The sequence below is a fragment of the Nomascus leucogenys genome, chromosome 22a (assembly GCF_006542625.1).
Source record: "Nomascus leucogenys isolate Asia chromosome 22a, Asia_NLE_v1, whole genome shotgun sequence".
In the NCBI taxonomy this organism is placed as follows: Eukaryota; Metazoa; Chordata; class Mammalia; order Primates; family Hylobatidae; genus Nomascus; species Nomascus leucogenys.
The window spans coordinates 45,452,494-45,477,669 of NC_044402.1; the positions used below are offsets into that span (position 1 = coordinate 45,452,494).

At 38.6% G+C, this 25,176-nt stretch overlaps 1 protein-coding gene across 4 annotated transcripts in view; it reads right to left on the reverse strand.

Annotated features, from left to right (window-relative positions):
• Positions 1-11,927: 11,927 nt before the first annotated feature.
• Positions 11,928-25,176, reverse strand: part of LINGO2 (leucine rich repeat and Ig domain containing 2) — a 1,366,613-nt gene continuing 1,353,364 nt past the window's right edge. For 3 of the 4 annotated variants that reach the window (XM_030803985.1, XM_030803986.1, XM_030803987.1), the window contains one exon: positions 22,379-25,007. In XM_030803985.1, the coding sequence (XP_030659845.1) occupies positions 23,152-24,972 (1,821 nt within the window). In that variant the 5' untranslated portion in view covers positions 24,973-25,007 and the 3' untranslated portion in view covers positions 22,379-23,151. Of the gene's footprint in view, positions 25,008-25,176 lie in introns of all 4 variants that reach the window. The other variant, XM_003271935.3, reaches the window with a different exon arrangement.

A 25,176-nucleotide genomic window follows, 5' to 3' on the forward strand; every position in this document is an offset into this window, starting at 1 on the left:
GGATAAAACTTTTATGCAGAAAATCCCATTACCCAAACGCAATTGTCTCTAGACACATGGACAACACAGCTGTGTGTCCAGGGAAATATGTATTGATCCCTCTCATGTTTCTACCAGCAATTCAGATTCTGCTGTATATTAAAAATGCAGAAGATTTTTCTGAAATTTATTATGGGCTTACCTGGCTACCTTCCTTTACAGAAATAATCACAAACCATAAAATATTCAAAGATTGAAACAGAGTATATGACATTCCTATAAAGACAGTTGTGATTTAAGAGGCAGGAAATGTGCTGCTGACATTCTTGTCCTTGGTTATGAAAGGGCTTAGCAAACACAAAATTCCCGTATCCTGGGCGCTGCAAAGTGTTGCTATGGCTTGTTGGAGAGATCCCGAGAATCAACACTGAAAATCACCTCTCCTGACATAGTGCTTTGTGAATTGCCATAAGTAGATTTATATTTAATTTAGGTGTGTGTTGCTGAATTGATGAATAAATGAACTAGATGCTGGAAATGTCTATCTCTAGAACTCAACTAGAGGTATAATATGGTATCTCTGTTCTTTATATCCAGGATCTTTGGGTAATGTCTCTTTCCCGTTTTGTTCTGTCCTAAATTTGCCTCAATATTCTATGCCACACAGACTAAAAGTGGAAAGTTCACCAGCATCAACATATCTAATATAAGTAGAGAGGGAAAAGAATAGGGAAGAGAAGTAGTAAGGACACACAGGCATATGCACTAGCGTGTTCCTACAGTAAGTCAGGAGGCCATAACTAGCATTTACTATTTTCATGCCCTGTTATCAGCCTCTCCACCTCCTCCTTTTCTTTATCCAGCATCTCAGATGGTCAAGATTCTTTGCCTAGTATGGTAACATAAATATTTATTTCTGAGAAGGCAAAGTTCATAGTAGTCCTACCTACGTGTAGTTTGAGAGAGTCTGCTCTTTAAGTAAGCAGAGTGAAGCAGGAGGTAGTTTAGGGTATCTTCTGGGTTCAAATTCCTTGTGCCCAACAGCAATATTTTCTGCTATTGTCAGTGCCAATCACACAAAGCCAATCCCATGACCCCCTTTTTTATATAAGGAATAAGGTTCTGAAATACCCATAGTGCAAGTCAACTATCATTTAATGGAAATATTGTCTGTGCTGCAGTAGAGATGTCTCTCCCATGGGAGCTAAACCTGTGGACCAGTAGAGTGCTAAGCATGAAATCAAGAGGCAAACACTTTGAAAATAGACTATTAAATATAATCTCAACAGGTACCTTCCACATCTCCACTGCTGGGTTCCCAGGTGTGGTATCTGGGTTGTCAGTGAAAAGAAATGTTTATACGTTATAAAACTATTAATTCAACTTTGTATTTTCTCCAAGCTGGGACTATATCCATTTCTAGTTACTCCTTATAATATTTGTCAATATAGCTGCTTTTGGATGATGAGGTACATAATAAGACCAGTGATTATCTTGGCTTCAGAATTTAGAATGGTGAGCCTGGTTGTTACAGCAGGCTTTCCTAAAGAATTTATAACTGAGCTGAGAGTTAAGGCATGAGAAGGCATTTAATAGATGAAGGAGGAAGGGGCAAGTCTGTTCCACGCAGATGGAAGAGAGTATGTGCAGAGCTTGTGGTGGGAGAAATAATATGGAGAAACCTAACACGAATAATAATATAGTGAAGCATAGAGACTGAGGGGAGGAAGAGTATGAAATGAGGGTAGAGATATAGGCAGGGGCCAGAGCATATAGGGCCTTATTGACCATGTCAGATATTTTTGGTTTTCATCCTAAAAATGAGAGAGAGCCAGGAAAACGTTTTAAATATTATGTGTGTGTGTGTTGTGGGGGTGGGCAAAGGGGAAATGTTTTGACCTTGCCAGATTTGTTATACAAAATTTTCTCTCTACCTGTGGCATGGAGAACACATTGTTAAGGGTGCCAAATAAGATACAAAAGACTAGTTTAGGGGCTGCAGCAATAGTGTGAGAAGAAAAAGGTGGTGGCTTGGTGGCAATGAAGACAGGGAGGAGCGTATAGAATTCAAGAGATTTTCAGAATGTAATTGAAGACATAGAAATAGATATATTTACCCAAGAAGGAGTACAGACTAAGAATCAAAGAAGGGCTAAGTTTGAGCATTGAGGGAACTTAAACATTTAATACTGGAATGGAAAAGGATAAACCGGTAAAGAGGGCTAATAAGGAGATCATAGAAAGTTAGAAGGAAACCAGGAGAGTCTTGCCATGGAAGCCAAGGGAAGAAAGTGTTTCTGGCCATGGGTGTTGTCAACAGCATAAAATGCTAGTGAGAGGTAAAATAAGAGCAGCTCTGAAAAATCTCCCTTTGATTTTGTATTCAGGAGACATTGGTGATCCTTAAAAAGAGCTGCTTTGGTGGATGAATGTGAAAGAAAGGAAGACTGGGAAGTGAGCAACAGAGACAGAGACCTGGTGACAAATTATTTGAAAAATTCCTCTGTTACAAAAAGGAGGGAGATTAATTGCTGGGGAGGAATGTGGGTTAGTGGGTGGTGGTGGTGGTGGTGTTTTAATGAGAGGCTTTGGGAGAAGGGATACTGTATACTGAAAATTTAATTAAATAAGAAAGGATAGGATTCAAATAGGTAGGCGGCTACACAGCTCCTTTACTGTGATAAGAGGGAGGTGAATGTAGAGGTGGGGTATGGAGGTGGCAGGAAACTGAGGAGTTCCCATTTGATGGCGCCTAATTTCTCTGTAAAGTACAAGTTCTCTGCTGAGAGAGAAGAGAAATAGGGGCAAAGACTGGGCATTGGAGAGGAGAAGTTTTGAAATCAGTGTTAGGGAGAATGGAAGAATGAGATGATCATGAAAAGAAAGAAAAGAAACACTAGGACTGTTGGACGGTGAGGTTGGCTATGCATTTACAGTATCTGAATAGGTAGGCTGAGGGGCAGGTTATGGAGAATAGACAGTAAGTTCAGATGTATTTATCTTGGCCAGTAACTCTTAGACTATGTCTAACAGGTTTTCAGTTAAATACCTAAGATATGAATAGATACTTAGCTAAAAAAGAACAGCATGGGGGAAAAGTCCTGTCTACTATCTCCCTCACTTGGAAATTCATGTACTTCATTGTACTGCATGGTCTGGAAGAAGTGTTCAAAACAACTGCCTCAAGACAGGTCTTCATGATCTGGCCTTTGCTTGCTGATCCTGCCACTTGCTCATCTCCCAACCTACAGTTTCCCTTCCCACTCTCCTGAACTATTTACATTTCTTGAAAATGCCCAACCCTTCTTTCCTCAAGTCCTTTGCACAGGTTATTCCTTTAGCCTGGAACATCCTTTTCCCATCCACTTTTCATATGACTGTCTCTGGATAGAAATCATTTATGCCAGAAATTCTTCCTTGCATGGCTCAAGCTTTGAGTCAGGTTTCTGTATCTATCTGTTCTCCTATTCTGTGCTCAAAACACCGGAACTCCCTGTTTGCTTACCCTCTACCCCACTGCAACTTGAAGCATGGAAATATGCCTTCTTCAGACCTGTCTAAAGTAGATACAATTATCCAAAGAGGAGCATAGTGTAAGGACCAAAGAAGGGCTAAGTTTGAGCCTTGAGGAACTTAAACACATTTAATCGCAGAATGGAAGAGGATAAACCTGCAAAGGAGGCTGATAAGGATATCACAGAAAGGTGGAAGGAAACCAGGAGAGACATGTCATGGAAGTCAGTTACCTAGCACAGGGTTGACACATAGTACACACTTTGTATGTGGCTAGAGAATGTGGCTGAGGAATGAATGATGAATGCCTCTTCCTTTTACCTGGGTAGGGGTGGAGGGAAGGAGGTGATTGCTAGAGATGCTGAATTAGATGAAGATGGCCCTGGGCAAACTTACTTAATCAGCAAATATGTGTGTCAATGCTGGTGTCTTACATTTCTATATATGTGATTGTTACTCTGCACAGAATTTGATATGTGCGTCTGCTCACATACACATCCATGCATGCACACAGATGTCTATATACACAAGTATGTACAGTTTACACTTCCTATTTTCTCAGCTTTTACTTCCACCTGTTTCATCTGCCCCAGATTCCTACGGACTCGTGGTTGTTTTCACATTCTTCATGCTTATCTTGATCTCTCTCCCTCCCCTTATAATATTTCCTATATTCGTTCCTCTGGGCCTTTTGGCCTTTCGTTTTGTTTTTTATTTCTGCTGCTTCTTTCCAGTCTGCTTAAAGCACCTCCCAACAGATTTTCAATAGGAATACAGAGGCTCACTTTGGCAGTGCAGATGTTGTACAATGGCAATGTTCAGTGCTTTTTTTTTTTTCTTTTTTTTTTGGTTCCTACAGGGACTGGATGCATACAGTGTTTCACTGCTGATTCTTTGTAATAGTACTGCACAGGCAAAATGTTAATAAATTATAGCAGCAGAACTAATTAAAAGGCATGCATTATACATCTTGTGGACACATTCTTCATTAGCATAAATTTTCAGCATTACACATTCATGTCAGAGGGTATTAAAAGGAAAAACGTAAAAATAAAAAGGCATACATACAGAGACCCAAATGCTTTGGTTTCCCCAAGGCTTTTGCTGAGCATATGCCCTTGTGGATTCAGTAGTTCTTTTAATTTTTGTGTGTTATTTTAAAGGAAATATACTATGTCCCATTTTTATGTACTTTAAAAATCAAACCAGCTTTAAGATGATAAAGTTAATCCTGTCTATCCCCCTTGCAACAAAGTTTAAATAATATTCAGTGAACAGGTTTCTAGAACTAGAAACAAGCTCTTAGTTTTTCTATAATATTTTCTAATAGGCATTTGATTATAAGTAGCTCAATAACTCGTCTCTCATGTTAGCAATACTGTTGTTTTCAACTCAGTTCTTATTTTAGTGCCCAGGTTGGTAAGACAGACAAAGGGTCACAGGGAAAGGGGGCAGCTCATAGTTCCCTTATATTGCCATTCAGTTATTCAACTTCTTCCTTAGGAAAAGACATTGATTCAGGCTTTCTGTACAGATCATGCTTAACAATACCGGGCCATGCATTGCCTGTGCCGACAGAGTTCCCTTGTGCGTTAGCAATCCTCATAAATTTCTCTACACATGGAAACCAATTTGATAGATAGTGGAAGTGATGATAAGGAGATGACCAGGCAACCTTTAATCCATGAGCCAGGGGATCTCCTTTGAATCATGAGTATTCATATCAGTTTTAATTTCTTGCCTCCTTCCAAAACAGGATTGAAGGGCTTGAAATAACTAGATGCCTACACTTTTACAAGAGTTTTCCAACTCATCTTCCTACTTCCACTCTTGGCCTAGAGGCTTTTCTCTTCGTATCAGTCCAAAGGAGCTTTGGAAAATGTAAATAAGGCCACACTGCATTCCTGTTGAAAGCCCTTCAATGTCTCCCATCACTTGGAAGAAAATTCAAAGTCTGCTAAATAGCCTGCCAGACCCTACTTGATTTGGCTCCTTCTTCAGTTTTGTTGCTTACTGTCTTTCCACTTCACTCCAGTAATACTACTGGCATTCTTGCTGTTCTATGAACATGCCATGCCCACTTCTTTCCTAGGACCTCTGCACATTGCTTTTCCTTCTTTCAGATTAAAGCATGGCTTGATCACTCAGTATCTGTTCAGGTGTCTTCTCAGAGGGGACGTCTCCGAGTACCCTATCTAGAACACCAAGTAGCACTAACGGCTACCTGATATTGTATATGTATTAGTCGGTTTTCATACCACTATAAAGAGCTGCCCAAGACTGGGTAATTTATAAAGGAAAGAGGTTTAGTTGACTCACAGTTCAGCATAGCTGGGGAGGCCTCAGGAAACTTACAATCATGGCAAAAGGTGAAGGGGAAGCAAGGCACCTTCTTTACAAGACAGCAGGAAGAAGTGCAGAGTGAATAGGGAAAAGCCCCTTATGAAACCATCAGATACCATGAGAACTCACTCACTGTTAGAAGAACAGCATGGGGGAAACCACGCCCATGATCTAATTACCTCCACCTGGTCTCTCCTTTGACATGTGAGGATTATGGGGATTAAAATTCAAAATGAGATTTGGGCGGGGACAGAAAGCCTAACATATCAGTATATCTATTTGCAAATTTTCTCTCTTTTCTATCAAAATACAAGCTCTTCGTGGTTAGAGATTTTATCTATTTGGTTCAATGTTTTCATACTAGAGTCTAGAAGAGTGCCTGGTGCATTGAAAGTACTCAATATATGTTTATTGAGTAAGTGAATAACTGAAGCTTCTTGCCTACAGTTGAGTGAGTACTGGTATTTTTATTTTACCAGTTAATAAATTAGAAAAGACCTGTTAGGCACATGCCTCTTTAATGCAAGAACTTGAGAGTAAATTACATGATTAAAAAAACCCTTTGCAAACAAATGGTCCAGTATCGTTGTAGGGCAATAAATTGGGGTCAGGTGGGATCAAAGTGTGCTTCATGTAAAAGGAAAGAATGACAACCTTTATTATAGATGCTGCTTTCATCAAAATCTAGAATAGTTCATGAGGGGTTAGGGAAAAGAGTCCTTTTATACCCTTTTGGTCAATTTGTAAATTGGTACCTCTCTGGAGGTTAATCTATCACTAAAAAGCCTCAAAAATTGCATTACTTTTTGACCCAGTAATTCTGTTTCTAATAATTTAACTTAAGGAAGTAATTATGAGCATGAATGAAGATTTATTTCCAAAGGTATTCAGTACGTAGTAAGTTATTATCAGATAAAACATCTGAAACAACCAAAATGTCTAATAATAGTATTTTGTTTAAAGTATAATTAAAGAATGGAATTCTGTGAGATTCCCAATAAAATGCTAAGCAAAAATAAAGTATGAACCCACTAAAAATACATATATATATATACATATAAATAATAATTCGTGCTTATGTTAATGTAACCATCTAAGTGTTAGCAATGTTATCTCTTCATGTTGGAATGATTAAAAACGTTAATTTTTTTGTTTTTTAATCTGTTTTTTCTAGTGGTTCTAAAGTAAACATGTATTAATTGTGTAATTAAAAATTAAAAATATATACTAATAAACTCCACAAAAAGTGAACAATTTATTAAAGAGATTTATATAGATAAACTCTTACTCCTTGTCTGTGAATATGATTGGTCACCATGTGCCCTGTCTTTCTAGGTCATGCACCCATTAATCCAGCATACATTTATTGAGCACCTATTATATGCAGTGTTCTGTATTAGGCTACTCTTCCACCAAGGGGTTATTGACATCCCAGAGCTGCTTACCACCATTGTTAAGTAGTTTTATAAGACAGAGGAAGGAATCTATTACATATCACTTTATCTTCTTTTTCTGGAAGGTATTTCTAAAATGGAAAGTGTCTGTATTAGCCCAATCCTAAAAGTTTTCATTTTGGACAGTCTCTAAAGAGACTTTTTGCCCAGTAGAGGCTGCTCCTTGGTAGCAAAATTGAACCTGTGACCAAGTGTTTGTGCCTAAGGTCTTTTCCTTGCTGTTTCACTGAGCTATGTGCCTGGCCCAGCTTCCTATGGCAGAACTGATATACCAACCTTGTTTTCCACCTTACAAAGGTGGCAGTGGCTTGAATAAAAGGCAGTCTGCTGAATGACTTCCAGATAGAGCAGGGGCTGAAGAACAGGTAGTGACTTGTTGCCTTTTCCAGGTGTCCTGTTTAGTGCAGAAGCCTCAGTGCCTAGTGTGTTAGCTGACACAGAGGAGGCGCTGAGTAAATACTCGAGCAAATGATTTACAACGAGGCCAGGTGTCAGCCCTCTTTCTAATCTCACTGAAAGCACCCAAGAATGGGCCCCTTTCTTTAGATTTCTCCATATACCAACCCAGGGACATGTGAAAATATAAGGAATTTGGAAAAGGTACTTCGTGTGTAATAAGGCTGACAAATGAAAGCATGTGATGGTAAAGTGACAGAGATGAGAAGGAACATCAATAATCCATGCTGCCCTGTACAGATTGCAAAAGCACACAAGGACAAGTAGCCTTGTCTCTGCTTAACAAGCAGGCATTTAATTGGAAACCTAAATAATATATTAAGCTTTCTGTGTTGGAATTACTCTATGCCGTTCTGCTTATCTGTCTCTGAATGAGATGAATTTCCAGTGGCATGCTTGGGTTGCTTTATTCAACACCAGCAGGCAGCTGTTGTTAATGATCTTTATTCTCCTGGTAGTTGGAGGGGAGTTTCCATCCTCCTGGGGAAGGCAGCTGTGGTGCTTGGGCCAGAGTTGCCACACCGTGTGCATCTGCACCATTAACCTCTGGAGACAGAGTGGTCTCTATCTCTCTCCTACCCCAATTAACAGAAACTCCCAGCCTTATTCAATACCCAGTGCTCTCTAATTGGGCAAGCATGCTCCTTTGTTTCAATTACTCCACGCTTTACACTTCCCTTCTGTAGGAAACTGAAGTTCTGCAGAATGGACAAAGATGATTTCCTATTAAAAAAAAAAAAAAAAGCAGATGTGGTTTTCTCTTCCTATGGGTGACAATCTAGTTTTATCTTTTACTTCAATTCCAGGAAAATTCATTCCCATCATGAAAACTATGTCAGAAGAAAAGCAGACCACTCTGTTGTATTTGGGTTACATACCAATTTTCCAAGCTAGCTAATAAAAAGGGACTATATCAACATGAAGGTAGAAGATTTTTGAAGGTGATGAGGCATGACAATCTTTTTCCCTGTGTTGGCTGTGCAATCACAAGATGATAATTTCAGGGGAAGAAAAATGACCCTTTGCCCTTTAAGACAGTCAATAGGCTTTTCTAAGCAGGCAACCAAAGATTGCACTGTATTAGCATTTAATTTTTAATTAACACTAGATTACAATTGCATTTTCAGAGCATCCCTCCTTAGGCCCACATTTGCAGTAAGAGAGTTCACCTGGATGGATATTATTGCAGAGAACACCAGGGGAATGAATAAGGGATCCACGACTGCTGTCAGCGGAAAGCACAAAAAGGAAATGAATCAACTAACAGCAAAGGGAGCTCTGGAAGCTGCATGGCACGTGTACGGCACGATAATCAGAGGCCCCTCTGTGAAATGATTGCAAGGTTTTGTTCTACCTAGAACGTTTTGGAGTTGAGAGGCAGCATGGCAGAGTGGAAAGAGGATGGATTTTGGAATTAGACAGCTCAAGGTGAAAATCTATAACACAGAAAAGATAGTGTGAATGTCTGGGGCTATGGGGAAGATGAACAAGCCAGCTTTTGTAAAGTGCCAGATGCATAGGTGTCCAGTAACTGGTAGATATTATTGCCTCTTGTTCGGATCTATAAATTTCAAAGAGGACTCTAAAGACTGGCCTGAATAAATTGTGTTAAAGAAAATGAACTTTTAAAGATACAACTCACATCACGATCACTGTAGAGGATTTTCTCAGAACCCTTATCTCAGGCTCTGGATGAGAAAGTAGGCAGGTTATTTCTGTTTTGGGAGCAGAAGTTACTTTGTTGACATTTTACAAGAGGCCTTGGAACGCTTAATGGAAAGAAGGAGTAAGGAAAGGGGAAAGGGAAGGAGGAATAGAAGAAGCAGGGGGGAGGAGAAAAAGAAAGAGAAGACGTAGGAAGGAGTTGTGGTGTGGTAGTGAAACATTTTAAATCTTGATTTTAAAACCCATTTTATTACTTTGAAAAGACCAAAAGGCATTCTGCTATAACAATGGCTGTGATTGCCTTTGAAAGATAGGAGTATAAAATATTTTTTCTGACTTGTTATTTTTTCCAAATTTTCTCACTGAGTAAGCACATATTACTTTTATAATTAGGAAAATAAAAATGGCATCCCTGTTAATTATTTCAGGATCACATGTCTTTTTGTGGTCCTTTGAAAGAGTAATGTTTGAGAAGCCTCATTAACTAATGATGTATACAAATAGGACCTGAGAGATTTAGGAATTCAAATTCCAGCCTTAGGAATCATCAGAACCAGGACCCTTAGCTCCTTTCACCTTCACGAAAGGCAAAAGGCAGAGTGTTTCATATGGGGGAGTCTAGTTTAGTAAACACAAATCAATCTCTGACAAAGTAAGGTTGTTTTACATGAGGACCCTAACCCTTTTTCCCTGACCTTTCCCCAATTTCTGGAATTTTGTATTCCAGTGTGTGGGATAAGTCTGTGTGAACTTGTTTCCAACCCAGCATTTTTGTTCTCCGGAAACTTCAGGGAGCATGAGTGAATTCGACAGATGCTGGCTTATCACACTGCGCCTGACACCTGGCTCTGCACTATCTGCAAAACCAATAGAAATAGCTACAGGGGAACTTGTATGCATCTTGAACAACTTTTAATTTAGGCAGTTATCTTCTTCAAACAGACAGTTTGGGTCTCTACATTTCAATCATCAGGACTCTCCAGGACAAGCAAAAAGCCTCAGTAAACCAGTAAACACCACAGTGCTTATTTAGACATGAACACTTTGATTAACGTTTACATACTGAAATAACCACGGAGAACAAGCAAACAGCCCATCCCTTGACTCACATAGATGAGCCCAGTTACATACTGAAAATGGTACAAACTGTCCAGGATAGTGAGTACATTTGGACCATGAAGGGAATATCACCATGCTTTTTCCCTTGTATAGTGATTGTTTTAGCATGTGTTGGAACATAAGCAAAGGAGAACTTGATGTGTTTGGGAGGAGCATCAGATGAGTGATAGGTGTTCCAGAAAGAAGTTAGTTGACTAATGATACTGAGTAAAAGAAAAAGAAATGTAAGTGGTGAAGATTTTTAAGAAGTGGGAACATAGCTCTGGGAACGTATTGTGAGAAATCAGGACTTTAGTGTTATAGAATGAAAAGTTATATGCCATTGCAGAAAATTAGTGACAACTTGGTCAGAGTCTTGAAGTGTCAAGGAGTAATAAAATAAGTACAATAAAGACAGGAATATTTACTAGTTGTTGAAACCCTTTTCTGTTCCATATTTGCTTGTTTATATTGACTTTCTTAACTTGCCTTCCTAATATATAACATCCTTCCTACTCATGGTAAAGAAAGATGATGTAGCATTTTGATCAATGTGCAGAAACCAATGGCTATGAACTGAATTGTGTCCCCCCTCCGATCCATACATTGAAGACCTAACCTTCAATGTTATCGTTTTGAAATAGGGTTTTTAGGAGGTAATTATGATTAAATGAGGTCATAAAGGTAGGGTGCTAATTTAATAGAATTGGTAGCCTTATAAAAAAGGAAACTCTCTCTGTATGCACTGAGGAAAGACCCTGTGAGGACAAAGAGAGAAGGTATCCACCTACAGCCCAAGCAGAGAGCCCTCACTAGATACTAGATACTCACTCTGCTGGCACCTTGACCTTAGACTTTCCAGCCTCCAGAAGGCTGAAAAACAAACTGTTGTTTAAGCCACCGAGTCTGTGGTATTTTACTATGGCAGCCAGGGCTGACTAAGACAACAACAATATTTTGTTTTAAGTTTCTCTAAATTAATATGGCAAAATCTTGAACCAGAGCACTTACAAAAATGAAGCTCAGTTATTTTCGTCTCATTTCTTAGTTTCTTGACTGACAGAAGTAATATCTTTTGGCCATTTCCCGTCACTTATGGTGATATTTTCCATTGGAAAAGTAGACCTTGAGTGTCCTATTTTTCACAGCCATCTATCTGTCTCAATGTCATTCCACGGTCAGCCTTAAATGCAGACCCCTCAGAATGGGCTCTTCATGATTTGCTTCAATTCTACATGTTGAATAACCTTATTTTACTGTTTCCCAAGTTTACGTAGTAAAGGACTGAGCTATAATAAGAGATGTAGGAGAAGGATAGGCTTCTATTATATGATTAATAATGCAACACTATTAATGAAATATTAAAAAGATGAAGAGAAGCATAAATGCTGTTTTAGAACATTCAAGAACAAAATACAATTTTTTAAGAAAGTATTTTATTTTTGTGTCTCAACAGATGAAATTCATAACCTTGTTTTCTGATAAGACAATTCAAACATACAAATCAATTACAACAATGTGCTTATCAGCTTCCCCTCCCACCCCTATATTTTAAAGCAACTGACAGTTTTGAAGGACACCAAGACAATAGGGCTTAGCTAAACAATATGGCAATTAAAAAATGGCCCTTTAAGAAAATAATTACAATAGTTGTTGAAAAGAACTTGTCCTTTGAGCAAAACAGACTGAAAAGAATTATCATGAAATGAGGAGAATTATAGCATCTCTTCCAATAAAGGAGAAAAGGGGATGTATGTGAAAACAATGATACAGAAAGCTGGGGAGTCAGACTGAAAACAGAAAGCCCCAGGCAATAAATATCTCCAATAAAATGCATCACCTTGAAGATACCCATTCAAACTCTTGTTTCATATTGAAATAAACAACTGTTCCCCTACACCCAGCACCTGGAAGTGAATCATTTTTGTTCTCCTTTGTTAAAATTAATTTAATAATTTTTCCAATCCAGCATCTCTCTGAGAAAGAGGTGTTATGAATTTTGTAAAAGTCAATGACATTAAAGATAACCTAAGCCAATCGATGGCCAACACCATTTTAGATTCTAGCCGTAAAGAGATTAGACATATTCCGGCAAACCTGGGGCTCCCAGGGAAAGCAGGGTTCATACTCAATGACATCTAGTTACTCTAATCCTGTAGCACCTTTCTACTAGGTCCCCAATTCTGTATACCATTTCCTCATGCTTTTCATGGTAAGCCTCACAGCACCCTTGTGAGGTAGGTAGTGTTATGGTTATTTTGAGAGATGGGGATGCAGAGATGTTAAGTAGCTTGCCCATAAAGAAACATGAATCCAGTGACATAGCCCTAGGGACTCTCACTCCAGATCCTTGTCTTTTTAGTACTTAACTGTTCTGACTCCCTGAGAGTGGATCATTAAAGCAGGTAGGTCCTTAACGCCAGACTTGTGCCTGGCCAGGTGGACACTAAGGCCTATCTCTAAACCACATGATTTAGATGACAGAATGAGACACAAGTTGCAATCAATATGGAAGCCAAAGGAGTTAATGTGGAGAAACGCAGGATTGAGGTTTGAACCACAGTTTGATAACAACTTCAGTGATGGGCAGCTCGATTACTATGATAATGGATACTCGGCAGATGTTGCATAATTAAATGAGTAAATGAATGAAAGGAGATTGTGCTTGGATAAGTGGAAAATTAAATTTTCTGTATCTTTTAAGACAAAGCTAGAGAAATCTGATTTTTAACTTCTAATCAAGGATGGGAAGGAAAGAACCGAGTAGATTCCTGAATATTCTGAGGGCGTGTATTTAAGCTAATTATTGGCAATATTTAAAAGATATAGACATTTAAAATGATTTTCAATATAGAATGTATTTACTTATCAATTTGGAAACCAACTCAAGATCAATATTAGAGGCAATGTGATATGCATAAACATCCATTTTCCTCGGCAATTAAATTCTCTTATATATGCTCATATGATCATTGCCATTTATTTGAAATGCTTGTGTTCTCCAATTCTTATTAAATGTTCTTTTGAAAATATATTCAACCACCAGAACAGTGAACTACTCTTCCCTACACTCACCAGCCAGGATACATTTTTCAGTTACTTTCAGTTTCTGTGAATCCATTCTCTTTCCCCCAGAAGACTCACAGCAGAAAACAGCTGCCCTATATTGAAACCAGCCCTGCATTAAAGCCAGCAACTTTCTTACAGTAGTGCCATGAAGAGCTCTTGAGACCACTGAAGCACAGACTACTGGATGCTCCAGGTGTTGCTAAAATAGAAGAGCTTATATAAATCAAGGTGGTGGAGGTGACTTGGTAATCTCTTTGCATTACACATTTGTTCTGTGCTCAGTGAATTAATTCCCTGTAGGATGTTTGTACTGATACAGCGTGAGGCTTAAAGGAACTCTGGATGCCGCAGTGTGGATTTGTGTGTGCGGGTTTGAAGAAGTGTTTGTTTAACTTTTATGAGAGCCCTGCATGTATAGAATGGATGTAACCTATTAGTCTTTTGTACATCCAGCTAATAGCCCATGGCTAAAGGAATAGACTAGATGTAGTGAATTGCCTCTGTGCTATGGTACTAGCATACTTGCTCTCTTGTGCTTGGAAATAATACGAATAGTGATGCTGTCATTAGAAAAGGTTCACATAAATGTTACTTCTGCCTTAGATGGGGATCTGGTAAACAAATTTATCTCCCAATGTGACAATACAAAATTATTCACAATAGATCTAACTTTTACAATCACATAAAAGATTTAGGTATTTCAATCAAAGAGGTATCCTCTCTCGCACTCTGTTCTTTTTGCAGAGACTCTCCTTGGGTTTTCATCTCTGAGACCCTGACTCTGGGGTGATTCAGGTGAGTTCTTAGTTTTCTTTATTAGCAAACAGAATAGGGAGAATCCACATATTTTCCATCTGCCTTATCTTTTTTCTTATTTTTAAATTTTTTTCTCCAGATGGTTCTTAGTAATAGATATGTATATACGTGTCATTCTGCCATTAATATACATATACTATTTTGAGAGATTTATTGACATGTCCTGATTTGCCAATGACAGCGTTATGGAATAAAACAATACCTGCATAGCTATAATAAGGGATCTCCTTCCCAATACATTTTTTTTGGATAGAGGGTCATAATTTTTGCATTTAGTTATTTATAAGAGTTGATGAAAGGCACCAGTGTGACAAGCCCTAGAAGCCAGTGTTTTCAGATTTTCCACCAATCAGTGGCAGAAATAGTAGGTAAATTTCCCCTCAGGTTTCTCAATTTTCTCCTTAACTTGGCTTTATTCCACATTAATCTTCATGTCCTGTGTTTTAGGTCTGATAATGAAGTAATTAAGAGAAGAATATAGGGTTGTACAACAAGCTTATCTGCCTTAAAGGGAGTAGGTAGAAACTCCTAATTTTTATTTCGACTGTATCAAACAACACAAAAACATTAACAGCCATCTAGCAAGGGCAGTATGCTCATGACTGAGAAAAATGAAAGAAAGAAGAAACAAAATAAACAGAAACACAAAACTATGATGAACTTCTAAATTTGTGAAGTAATACATGACCAGAAAGTCTTTAAGGTGCCGAGTCAGAAGCCAGGCCACTGAGTTAAAAGTATGTTTAGCTTTGACTTCATTATATTATCTTCTTCCCATTGTTTAAGTACAAGTCCTGAAGTATTGGGACCATCTTATCCCTGATTGGTGAGTTTACTGGACAAGCTAACTCCTAATATTGATTGGCAAGATGTCTACCCAACACATTCAAAACTATGTTTATGGGAAATGGCCCTTTATTTTAGTCTTACTGATTTAGTAGCATAAAATAAAAGCCCACTGTTAGAGATGTGACTCTGACCAGAGCAGCTCTGGCATTGACAGAAAATTTTCAAGAAATTCTCTCTCTAGGGGCAAGCTTTTCATTTTGCAATTAAAGAATAGCAGACTCACGTCTGTAATCCCAGCCCTTTGGGAAGCTGAGGCGGGCGGATCACGAGGTCAGGAGATTGAGACCATCCTGGTCAACATGGTGAAACCCTGTCTCTACTAAAAAAATACAAAAATTAGCTGGGCGTGGTGGTGGGTGCCTGTAATCCCAGCTACTGGGGAGGCTGAGGCAGGAGAATCTTTTGAACCCGGGAGGGGGAGGTTGCAGTGAGCCGAGATCGCGCCACTGCACTCCAGCCTGTCAACAGAGTGAGACTCCATCTCAAAGAAAAAAAAAATAGCAAAGGGACCTTTTCTGATTTCTTGCTAACAGTCTCAGTATTTGTATGTTTGTTGCTTCCTGGAGATGAATCCCAGACTTTCTTGTTATTTAACAATGTGACTTCCAGGTACCATGACTGTCAGCTTTCTGCTTCCTTCTCTGCCTCCTCCTTCTTCACTGGAAGCCATCTAATGAGCCACAGGGAGTAAAGATGATACCCTAGATGATGACACCTGCCTGAACACATCTCGCTAAAGCCCATTCCCTCAAGTATGAAAGGTAAAGAGAGGGCACCTTCACTCTCAGCCCAAGAGGAGTTTAAAAATTTTCAATTCATTTCCTCTTTAACACTAGACAATTTTCTCTTTCCCTTTTTTCAATTTGCTTGAAGACTAAAGATGTTTCTCTTTTTATTTTTTTTGTGCCTTCCTACTTGACACAATGTTTTGAATCATTTGGCTGAATGAAGGCTAACTCAGAAAGAAAAACTAGATGGTGGTGTTGTATGTACGGCTTGCTGAACCCTTCAGTTCTTGCTCAAATAGATCTTATGCCTTAAGTTATGCCCATTACTTGCTTATGTAATTAAGTCACATGAATTTGGGATACTTTTGCAAGTGATACAGGATTTAACTCCACTAAAGTGGAATATCTTTAGAGTGTGGTTGATATTACATAAATTTGGATGCCCAGCAGGTTGAACTATGACCCCTTTGTAAATTTATGTAGCTGGATAAGCCTGTCTTTTGATTCCTCTCTGAGTTGTCTCCACTCACCTTAGCATTTGAATGAGATTCCACGGACCTGCTTCATCTCTGACAGTATTGGGGATTACTAATTAATACAGTGATATCTCACGTTCCCTGTGAGACTCATATAACCTACTTCTCTCAATAAGAAGATATTTTTATGACTCCGATTGTCTTATATTGCATTTCGTTTCTTATTAATATTTCAATGAATTTAACTGAGATGTCAGATGCTTAAGCCCTTTCATCAGCAAAGAAAACATGTTTTCTTAACTTATTTTACATGTTAATAAGTTAATTTGTTTTTACATGTTAAAAAAAAACATGCCCATAACAATTAACCAATAGCTAATGAGATGCAAAGCTAAATCAAGATACTTTTGTCATTAGCATTAATTTTTTGAAAACAAAAACTTTCAGGCATTTTTTAGGAAAAGTTTTGTTAGGTTCTTGGTTATTAACTTTCAATCATGGGATATTCTCAAAATAGGATTTTGATAAAAGACATTAAAGGAAAACACAGATACACATTCTGTCTCTTTTTCTCCTGCTCAGGCTTATCAACTTTTAAGATAGTTATAATTTAAACACAAAAAAATCTAACCACCCTTCCCCACATATTTATATGTGTATATATAAACAATAGAAATTAATTATGATTTGGGGCATTCTATACCATATGGAAAAAACCTGAAGAAGGTTGTGTATGAAGCAACTCAGGTGTTTATGATATACCTGATTTTATAACTGGGGAGAAAAACAGCATGTTTTCTTCCAAATAGCCTCTATACAAAGTTTGTTCATGCCAATTCCAATCTCTTGTTATCACACAGATACGTATATATATATCAGTTTGCTGCTGGACATACATTGTAAAGAATGAAAAAAATTTTTTGCAAGTCTGAATTAATCTCCTGTTTATTATTTGATTATATTGTATCATTGATTTTACTCAATATATTGCAGTGTAAAGATATTAAAGCAATTTAGAATAGGAGGTGTGCAACAAAATAAAATTAACATGGCAACCAAATTTTTGCTTTTTTTTTGGTCCTTTTAGAACAGGCATAAAGTCTTTGACTCTGACCCATATTCAGTATGGACAGTTATCTTTTGAACTTTATTGGAATATAGTTAAGCAATTTAGTAAAACATAAATTTGCATTTTTGTTGTCTTCTAATGACTATTTTGCATATTAAAGGTAAAGTCTTCTTTAAAATGTGAAGTACTCTCCTGATTATGCCAGCTCTTTTCTCATTCTGCTAAGGCTATAAATAAAGCTTTCTATTTAAGGCTGGCATTATATCAACCCACCTGCTTCTGGAAGGGAGAGGAAAAAAATTAGAATCACTCAACCTGCAGATTGCTGTCAGCTTGTGATTATGTGAATGGTAAGTCTTAACTTTTAAAGTGTTATGTGAGATAGCTGGAGGGTTTTTTTTTTTTTAAAGCAATTTCCAGTTTAACAATTACCCAAGAATCTCAGTTACCAATGAAAGAAGACTTATCCCTGGAGAGAACGTTCATTGATGAGGATGGCAGCAGCTGAGAAGTGACAGTGGTGAGTAGGCAGAGAGTGAAGGATCATTTCAATTGCTGCATCAGGAAAAGGAGGCAAGAATGTGGGGGAATACCAAAGCCTTTCTCCTTCTGTGAGCTGTCTCAGGGGACTTTAGTTCCTGCTCTTTTTCTCCTTCCTATTCAGGATGTTCTCCAGGGAGAAGGGGGTCAGGGAGGGAGAAGAGGTATTAAAGACCTTGGTAAACTTGAGAAAGGGCAGTCTGGGGCACATGCAAGCTTGTCCTGATCAAACTCCCAAATTTGGAAAGAGTAACATCAGCCCCAGTCCTATTTTAGAAAAATAAACCTTTTACAAACATCTTAATTATGTATTTTGTTGTTGGACACATTTCATCCTAGACCATTTGTTAAAAGTCTCACGCAAGATAAGGAAGTTCTAGTCCCTACCATTTTTTGAGAAAACATGCAGTTACACTCACTGTTCTCCAAACAGACAAACCAATTTCAGAGTCGAAAACATGTCATTAACTGTTGATTTAAAACCTTGTTTACTTGGCTAAACCTTGCAAGCCTAGACATACGGCCCCTGGACCCAATGTTTATTAGGTTAATTGAGCTAAAGATCACAGCAATCAGCTATCATTTTATCTTGTAGACCTATGTTGTAAAGCTGTCCTTTCCCAGCTGGAGTGTAAATGAGAAGGCTCTTTTGGGAATGGCTTTTGAAGGTGAAAAGGGGAGCATCACTGAGAGATTCATGTCAAGTGTTTGCCAAAGTACCAGAAAACACCCTCTGTTGCCTAACCAAAATAGAAAATTCAAAAATCAAACAAATAATATTTCATTCCTCAAACCTTTCTACACCCAAAGGCAGAATAATCCCCAAACTCCTCAATCAGAAAAACATCAAGGGTTCTGGCTGAAAGGAATTAAAAGGAGCTCCCAAAGCCAATGGTGGAAAATCAATGGAAATAACCAGGCACATGATGTATGAATCTAACAAACAGGGAATGTTAATTGTAGTAATAGAGATAGTAAGTCTTTACCTAAGTGCTGAGTAGAAGGAATGCCTTTGGTCCCAAAGGTTTTGTTACTAGATTCAGATGCCACAGAATCCATTTGGGATAGCTCATGTGAGATATAGGTGACTGGGTCATAGAAAAAAGTATAAAAAGGACACCAGTGAAAGTCAAGGAAGAACATAATCTCTGATTCTTCTTCAGGTAGGAGATAACTATAAAAATTGGCAAGAAAGAAAACAGGATTAACATGGGTCAAGTGTCTCCCTCCAACCTTCCTTAAATACTTGATATATCTTTATGTTTGGTCTTAGACTTCTAAGCTGAAAATTATGTAATTTTTTTCTTTCCTAGAAAGCCTCACGACATATTCAGTGTTGAATGGCTTCTGAGCACATCCCCTGAATTTAAAACAAATGTCTTGACACAGAGATGAAGAGAGACCCTGGAAATATAAGTTAATTTACATGGGACTCTACTCAATTTTATTTCTCCAAGATCACATTCTCTCTTTTGTTCCTCTGATATAAAAATACATGTGTTTGTACCAGAGTAAAGTGACAAAAGTCAGGCCTCAATGCAAGTGACATTTAAACAATCCTTTTTTAAATTGTCACAGAAGATTGCAACTTCTGGACTCCTGTAAGAACTGAGGAGCACAGAATATTTGACAGAATAATGAAAAAAGAATCCATCCTAAATACTGTAGGGCAACTTCTGAATGTGTTTTTCCTACTAGGGAGTTGTCGGTAACAAGCAAAATTGCTGAGAAAGTTGAGCAAAACCAGAGTGGAATGAAAACCAACTGGAATGAAATGCTGAGTCAAACAACAGTATTTCTTTCTGGGATACTTTGAAACAAAGCCTCTGGGAAGAAAATGACTCAGAGATGTCATATTTAAGCGAGTAAGTTGGTCCCTGTGCTGGTATGAGCTGTTATGCTCTACCATGGTCTAGTTGATAAAACAAAGAGGTAATCAGAAGCCATGAGGGAAAATTCATGAATCCTTTTGTGAAACTGAGTACTAAAGCACCAGCGTTTCTGTCAATGGATACCAGAGCTTTGCATGCACAAAAAGGAACCCGAGATCTGCTCAGATAGTGAGAGTGTAGAAAATTAAATGTCTATTCAATTACCTATTAATCCATTACTATGATGGATGCTTCAGGCAAAAAGTAGCCAATTCCCCTGAAAATATCTGGTCAATATACTTTTATGATCTAAGCACTGACACAGGCAATATTTTTTTGGTGGTCTATCGGAGGCCAATTCAAACAGTAATTTTACTCTTATTAGAAGCATTAGGTTTAGGAATACTTCAGAAGAGTACTACTCTGAAGTTGACGAATCTGGGTTCTGTGGAGCTGTAGTTTTTGAAAATGTTAACAGTTATGGCACAAAAAGAAGTGCTTTCTGCTCATATAAATTAGTGAAGCCTGAAGATAAACAATATTAAACAGGATTCTTGTTTACAGGACTTTTCGGAGGATTTATTAGGCTCATAGAGATTTTGAATCTCTAACGGTGGTTACAGAATGCATTTCCCTGATATATTGGTCAACAGGACTTTTTTGGAAGAATGCTTAGAAATATCTTAAATAACCATTATTCCATAAATCAGAGTATGGGACCTCTGAGAAAATCCATTCTCTTTTCTTCCAATAAAATGAATAATAACGAAACCTTTTAACTAAATCTTTTTCATGGATGGGTACATTTTAGTCCAATTTCATTTCACTCAGCTGTTTTTGGCCAACTTTTATTTTGACAAAAGAGCAGTCAAAATCACAAAGCCCTCTTATTAATTGTTCAATGTTTCTCTTTTATGACAATTAGTTGAATACTACACTTCACACAATGCTGCAAAATAAAGATAGTTTCTATCAACTTTTGGAAATTTTTTTGAAATCTCTAACACTTTGTTCATTTTTAAATTTGAAAGACCCCATATTCCATTTGCACACAAGCTGGATTTGTGATAGAGTTTGCAGCAGAGCTTGATTTGCATTGTTTGGTATAAGGTATTTGGCACAAATGGAAAATAAAATTCTAAAAGATCTATGATAATCATCAGAAAAGTCAAATGAAAAATGACTTGAACAGGCAATTCTTCAATCTTTCATCATACTTTCAACCCTTTATTAGGGGAGAAATGGGTTTAACTCTGTTACTATCTGATTGGCAAAATAATTTCTGGGCTTATCCTACTTTTATTGGGGTCAATTTAATTTTATTACAGTTCCTCAAAATTTCAAATTTTCAAATTTCAGACTAAAAAAAGCCAGCCTTTTGAATGTCAACCCACCAATCCAATATGCCAAGAAGCAAACCCCAGAGAGTTTCTACTCCAGCTTACATGTTATTAAAAACATGACCTATTTTCAGATCCCTCTTGAAATGGGAAAAGTATAGGTATTTCCTCTCGGTTCTATGCTGATTAAATATTTGACATTGCATGAACACAGTCCACATTCAATGCTTTCTCAGATCACATAACCATATGCTTTGAAAGTCATTCACTGAACATTTAGCCAAATGAAACTATGCCTGCTCTGAACCAGATCACTGGTGGTCATGGCATGACATCAGTTTTTAAAAACTGGGATGTTTAACTTTGAGTAACAGTTATTAATACAAACTGAATTGGACAAGTATCCTTGGGTCAGAGAGAGGAAAAAAAATTAGCACAACTTAACATATTTATAGGGCTATAACCTTGCTTTTTCTTCAGTGGAGAAAAAAAAATCACTAAATGTTTTTTAATCCATCTTGTTTTTTCTCAGTTCTTAGAAAACAAGACAAATTCCTCTTTATTATACAAGATAATTTTCAAAGTAAAAACCAAAATCTAATTGGTAAGGAAGCAGGAAGAAACCCCGAAGTTGTCTATTCAAGGTAATATTGTGTGTACAGTATTCAAGCAGACAACAGAGTGGCAGTAGCTGGATGTTCCCTTGACTAGCAGCAATCTAGCACGCAGGCAGTTATCATGTTTTAAACAAATCCTTGTTTGCATTAACATCATGTTATGTATGTATCACCCTGGTTTGTGTTGGCATCTGAGAAGAACTCTTTCTTATTCAGAGAGCTTTTGAACATCTGAATTCTTGATCTTAGCTATTGGTGAATATTATCCTATGGTTATTTGTAACCACTACCTCTTCTTCCATTTTCTATTAACCCGCTAATAGTGACTGTGGAAAGTAAATTCAAAGAGTGATTAAATGAATCATTTTCATTATTAACACCTACCTTGCATTTTACAGGTACATCTAGTGGTGTACCACCTTCTGGAGAAACCAAGGGCTTTGTTACAGTAAACTGGTCCAGTGTGATATTATTACAAGTATAAAAAATATTCCATTCTGTATCAAAACTAGGCACATGCCTTTATTTATAGTAACAGAAGTTAACAGAGTTGAGCAGTTTTGCCTTGGGTCCTGTTTCTTGGCATCCTACATCAGACAAACACATCTCTCAAAATATCTCTGCCCATAACTCCAGGGATCTAGTCTCAGGGTTATCTGTAGGTAACGGAAGGTGAAATCACACTTGGATCTATAGTGGTGAGTAACTAAAAGCACAACCTCTCATTCATATTGCTTTAAAACATGTACAGCATATACGTTTCAAAAAAGGAAGAAAAGAATATATTGATCTCTTTGTGGTACTGAACCAACAATATGGTATGATGCAAGGCTTTAACAAATGATAATCATAGATACAAATTTTTCTGTAGAGTATGTTTTAGACAAATGTGTCTTTTTAATATGTAAATCCTACACTGTAGGTTGTTCTTTTTTATTTTTTCTTTTGTTTTTGCAGTGGTAGAAAATGCTGAATAATTGTCCGTGAGCGTGAGCCAAAGATTCAGGTTCATTACTGAGATCCCTAGAATGCCAATATTTGCAATGCAAACACTTAGTATCCCACTGTGTGAAGGGCTCTGACACATGCCTGCCTGCCTGCCTTTCGATGGAGAGTCTCCATTGGAAGTCCTCCTGCTTCCATAGACCCTGCTTTTGACACAGGGGCAGCTGCACATGGCTGCCTCTTAATCTAGTAATTTACTGTGCCATACTGTCTTAACTGATTACCAACATTGACAGAGAGACAGTAGTGTGAGGGGCGGGCCTTCAAATCATTTTCATGTTGAACCTCCTGGGTCCAGCTACCTCCCCTTCCACAACAGCACCATTGTTTTTTCTGGGCACATACTCAAGGTCAATGCTGTTTTTGTGCTTGCCTTTGCCTCGGCTCCACACAAAAAGGAGAAGAAAACAAAATAAAACCACTCCCAGGAATGTGAAGCAGCCCATAGCTGTAGACACCAGTATTGTTTTAAGGTCCAGGGAAAAAGTATTGGCATTGGTGCCATTGGAAATGGTGTCATTGGAGTCGGTCATGTACATAGGGGTCCTGTTCGCATAAAGAAAACGATCTGAAGCGAATCCCTTCACAGTTAAGGAGGCTGTGAAGGTATCATTCCCAGCAGCATTGCTAGCGATGCAAACATACATCCCGCTGTCTTGATCCTGGGCAAAGCGGATTTCCAAGGTGCCATCACCCAACACGGTGGCTCTTCCATTGGACTTGGTGGTGATGAAACGCCTTCGGGGTGTCACCCAGGAAATCACGGGCTGCGGGTCTCCATCCGCACTGCATTCTAGCTGGACCGTCTGCCCTTCATCTACTAGCAGATGCTGCAACTTCTTTTCACGGATTTTGGGTTTTTTGCAGGTAAAGTAAAAAGAAAGGGCAGTGCTATGGAAATCCTTGAATGACCTCTCACGGATGGTGTCTGGGCCAGCACACATAGGTTGCTGGCCACCAAACTGCAGGGTGGGCTGTCGCTGCAAGATCCACAGAAGGCGGCAGTCACAGGCCAGAGGGTTGTTGTTAATGCTCAAGACCTCCAGAGCCCTAGGGGAGGAGAAGACATTCTCTTCCAAAGTTTCCAGCAGGTTCTGAGACACATTGAGCACACGTAGGAAGCGGAGCCCTTGGAAGGAGTGAGGCTCAATGGTGCGAAGCTGGGCCCCCACTATATGAAGCTCCTGAAGGCGGATCAGGTCAGAGAACATGCCTGCTTCAATAGTGCTGATGGGATTGTAGGAGAGGTTAAGGTGAGTCAGGTATACCAGGTGTTTAAAGGCAAGGAAGGGTACAGTAGACAGATTGGTGTTGGTGATTGAAAGGGATGTGAGGTTGAGACCGTAGAGGCTATTGGCAGGCATCATATCCAGTAAAGGCCAATAGTCAATCTCTAGGTGTTTCAGGTGGAACAATCTTTTAAAGGCATACACAGGCATATTGTTGATATTGAGATGCTTCAGATGCAGGCTGATGAGGCTGCGGAGGTGGGAGAGGGCTTCTGTTGGTACTGCTGTTAAGTTGCATTTCTCCAGGGTGAGCTGCTCCAAGCTAAGAAGCCCACTGAATGCCCTGTGTGATATATAAACCAAATCATTGTCCCCCACTTCTAGAGACTTCAGGTTATGTAGATCTTGGAACATGTAGTCTAGTAAAATGACAATCTTATTCTCACTAATGTCAAGCTTAGTGAGATTGGACAGCCCCGTGAATACTCCCAAAGGGACCAACTTTAGACGATTGCCTTTTAGGCGGAGGGAACGCAGGTTAAAGAGATTGTTGAATGCTCCTGGTTCCACATTGGCAATGATGTTGTCACTCAAGTCTATCTCTTCCAGCAGAGGATATGATGTGAATTCTTCAGGGTTGACGCTTTTTAGCCTGTTTTTACTGAGGTCCAAGATTTTGGTTTCGATAGGAATGCCCTCTGGGATGGCGATCAATCGCCTTCTGTGACAGCTAACAGATTTGTTCTGGGCAGAGCACTCACAGCGAGCGGGGCAGCCAATGGTGGATCCCATGAAGATTAACACCACAGCCAGACCCAGGAATGGCTGCCAGCATGATATGGCCGTGTGAAGCATGACTCCACTTCTCAGTCTACACCTTGGTCACGGGTCTGCATGGAAGGGACAAAAGAAGGGAGGAAGAGAAGGTGAGTTAGGATAGAAATAGGTGAAGGGGCATAAATAGGGCAGCAAGTGTAATGGAAAGGATGCTGGATTTGGTGTCACTCAGATTTGGGCATGAACCTGAGGGATGACCCTCTTAGTAACATGTTCTTGGTC